General features: G+C 47.8%; 1 protein-coding gene across 1 annotated transcript; it reads right to left on the bottom strand.

The window, feature by feature from the left end:
* Window positions 1-342: 342 nt before the first annotated feature.
* Window positions 343-1832, bottom strand: LOC147904577 (peroxidase A2-like). The gene is made up of 4 exons (XM_087394850.1): window positions 1620-1832; window positions 1137-1319; window positions 874-1039; window positions 343-755 (listed from the first exon to the last, which is right to left on the bottom strand). Exons 1-4 carry the CDS (start codon window positions 1830-1832, stop codon window positions 343-345), a joined length of 975 nt encoding a protein of 324 aa, XP_087250976.1.
* Window positions 1833-2122: the final 290 nt, after the last annotated feature.

The following is a 2122-nucleotide window of genomic DNA, read 5'->3' as shown; positions in this document are numbered from 1 at the left end:
GCAACTAGCTGTCAAGAGTTATAGAACAAGGCTGAGATGTAGGAAAATGCACGAAAAATGGACTTTTCATCGAAGGGAGAATAGAAAGAATAAGGTGATTAAAACAAAGAATTCATAAAGAAACTCAGTATGGCGTTTCCGATTCAAGTTTACTTGAACGATTCATGCTCAGGATTGTGCATACATTGGAGCATTAGCGCAGGTCAAGCTATATCTTCGATTGAAGAATTTCGTTGAATACGAGTCACGACTCAGAATGTTAAGTAGAGCCGAACGGAACACCCTTCAGAAATATGGTACTCCAAGTGGTAGGAGCCAGCCCAGCTTCATCCTCTGGGTATACTAGCTATTAGCGACTCTACAGTTCAAACGAATCTCTCCGTCACTGCCGGTTAGAGGGCTAATGTTTCCCATTTTAATCATGGAGGCCGCAAAATTAGTGAAAAAAACGCTCTGGTTGTTTGCAAAGGTATTCACATCGGAGACAGAAACTCCCGAAGTTGACTCAAGCTCTTGATCTGACTGCAAAAGGCCCTTATTATTCTTCAAGTTCAAGTAATACTTGTTATCGAAAATATCCTGCGTAACCGGATCTAAGGGAGACACTGTATCGGGATTTCCGCCTTGCGGACATGTGCTCTGCAGCGCTGCAAGGTATGTCGAATCGATAGTGGGATCGGGCTGACCAGTTCCATTAAAATTGTAGAGTCTCCTGACGAAAGAAGTGCAGCGCGAGCGGCCTATCGTGTGCGCGCCTGCAATAATAGTGGAAGTGTGAGTAGGACTTGTGGTAGATGTAGCAAATGATCGATAAAAGAGTTGCACGGTGCACCAACTCCAAATTGAAGGAAAGCAGGATGCAGGAAAACTAACCCGAGAGAATAATGACGTCTTGAGATGTAAGGCCAACAGCTTCGAATTTGGAAATGATCGTGGCAAGAGAGTTAAATGGGGCAGGAAGATCATTGTTTGCAGCACTCTGGTTGGCTGTTCTGCTATCTCTGCGTCCTAGAAGAACAGTCCAGGACGGGCCACTGGCCTGCGAAAGAATGCCCAAGTCAGATTTTAGAGGTTGTTCTCTTATAACTAGGAAGATGAAGATTGCACCTAGATGTTAAAAAAACAGCAGTTCACACCAGCACTACGGCATCTCTCGCTGCGAGTGCAAGAATGTCTGCACAAGAGACGGTGGCGTTACACACGCTCTCGACTGCCGACTTCATATTGTCAACTACATCAAAACCCCGCAGGGAATCGTTGTTTGGAATGGCGAATTTCTCTCCCGATGCACCATCTAATAGAACCGATCCGTCGCAGCCCTGAATCACGAACACAATCAGCGGACCGCGTCTGACAAGCAGATTAAAAAACCACGAACTCTCAAGATTGCAGAAGCACTGCAATGCGTGGTGCTTTCTACCAATTCTTTGTGAAAATGGGTGGTCTTGATTGGAAACAAACAGCCTACTCTGCCTTTGTTCCGAGGAATAGTGTAGTGCTTTGGGTGATTCTGTGACCAGCTGCTCGAGTGCTTCGAGTGGCTGTAGCGGTAGCGAGCTGGTTGACAAGATTTAGAAATAGAGAGCGATAGGACAGTTAAGGGGGGGGAAAGAAGTTACGTTGACAAAGCAGTCGTGGAAATGCAGTCTGAGAAGGGAAGCAGCCATGCGGGGGTCGGCAAGGAAGGCGGTGTGGACGACGGATTGGACGATGGAGGAGGCATTGGGGCAAGAGGTGGAGTAAAAGTCAGGGGTGAGCTGGGAGGAAGAGAAGGGAGGAGAGAGGAAAGCAAGGAGGACGAGGAAGAGGAGGAGGGAGGGGCGAGCGAACATGTCTGGGAGGAAGCAGCAGAGCTATGGCTGGGCTATGGCTGGGCTGTGGCTCTCAAAGTGAAGACTGAAGAGGTTCACAGTTTACGATGCATGGGATGGGCGGATTTTATAAATCGAAGGGCCGACAATGCATGGCGGGAGGTTCACGTACCCATTGACCAAATGTCAACCCCGCTCCTCGCTGTCTCCGTGTTGCGCTGTCACCGAATCTCTTCCCAAGGCTTCATCTCGAATCTTGTACTGTGGCAAGCCACGTTGTGAATTCTCTCGAATTATATATTGTCCTCATT

The sequence above is a fragment of the Dipteris shenzhenensis genome, chromosome 2 (genome assembly GCF_047967505.1).
Source record: "Dipteris shenzhenensis isolate YYH24624 ecotype China chromosome 2, Dip_SZ_1.0, whole genome shotgun sequence".
In the NCBI taxonomy this organism is placed as follows: Eukaryota; Viridiplantae; Streptophyta; class Polypodiopsida; order Gleicheniales; family Dipteridaceae; genus Dipteris; species Dipteris shenzhenensis.
This window is presented reverse-complemented; position numbering and strand designations above follow the sequence as displayed.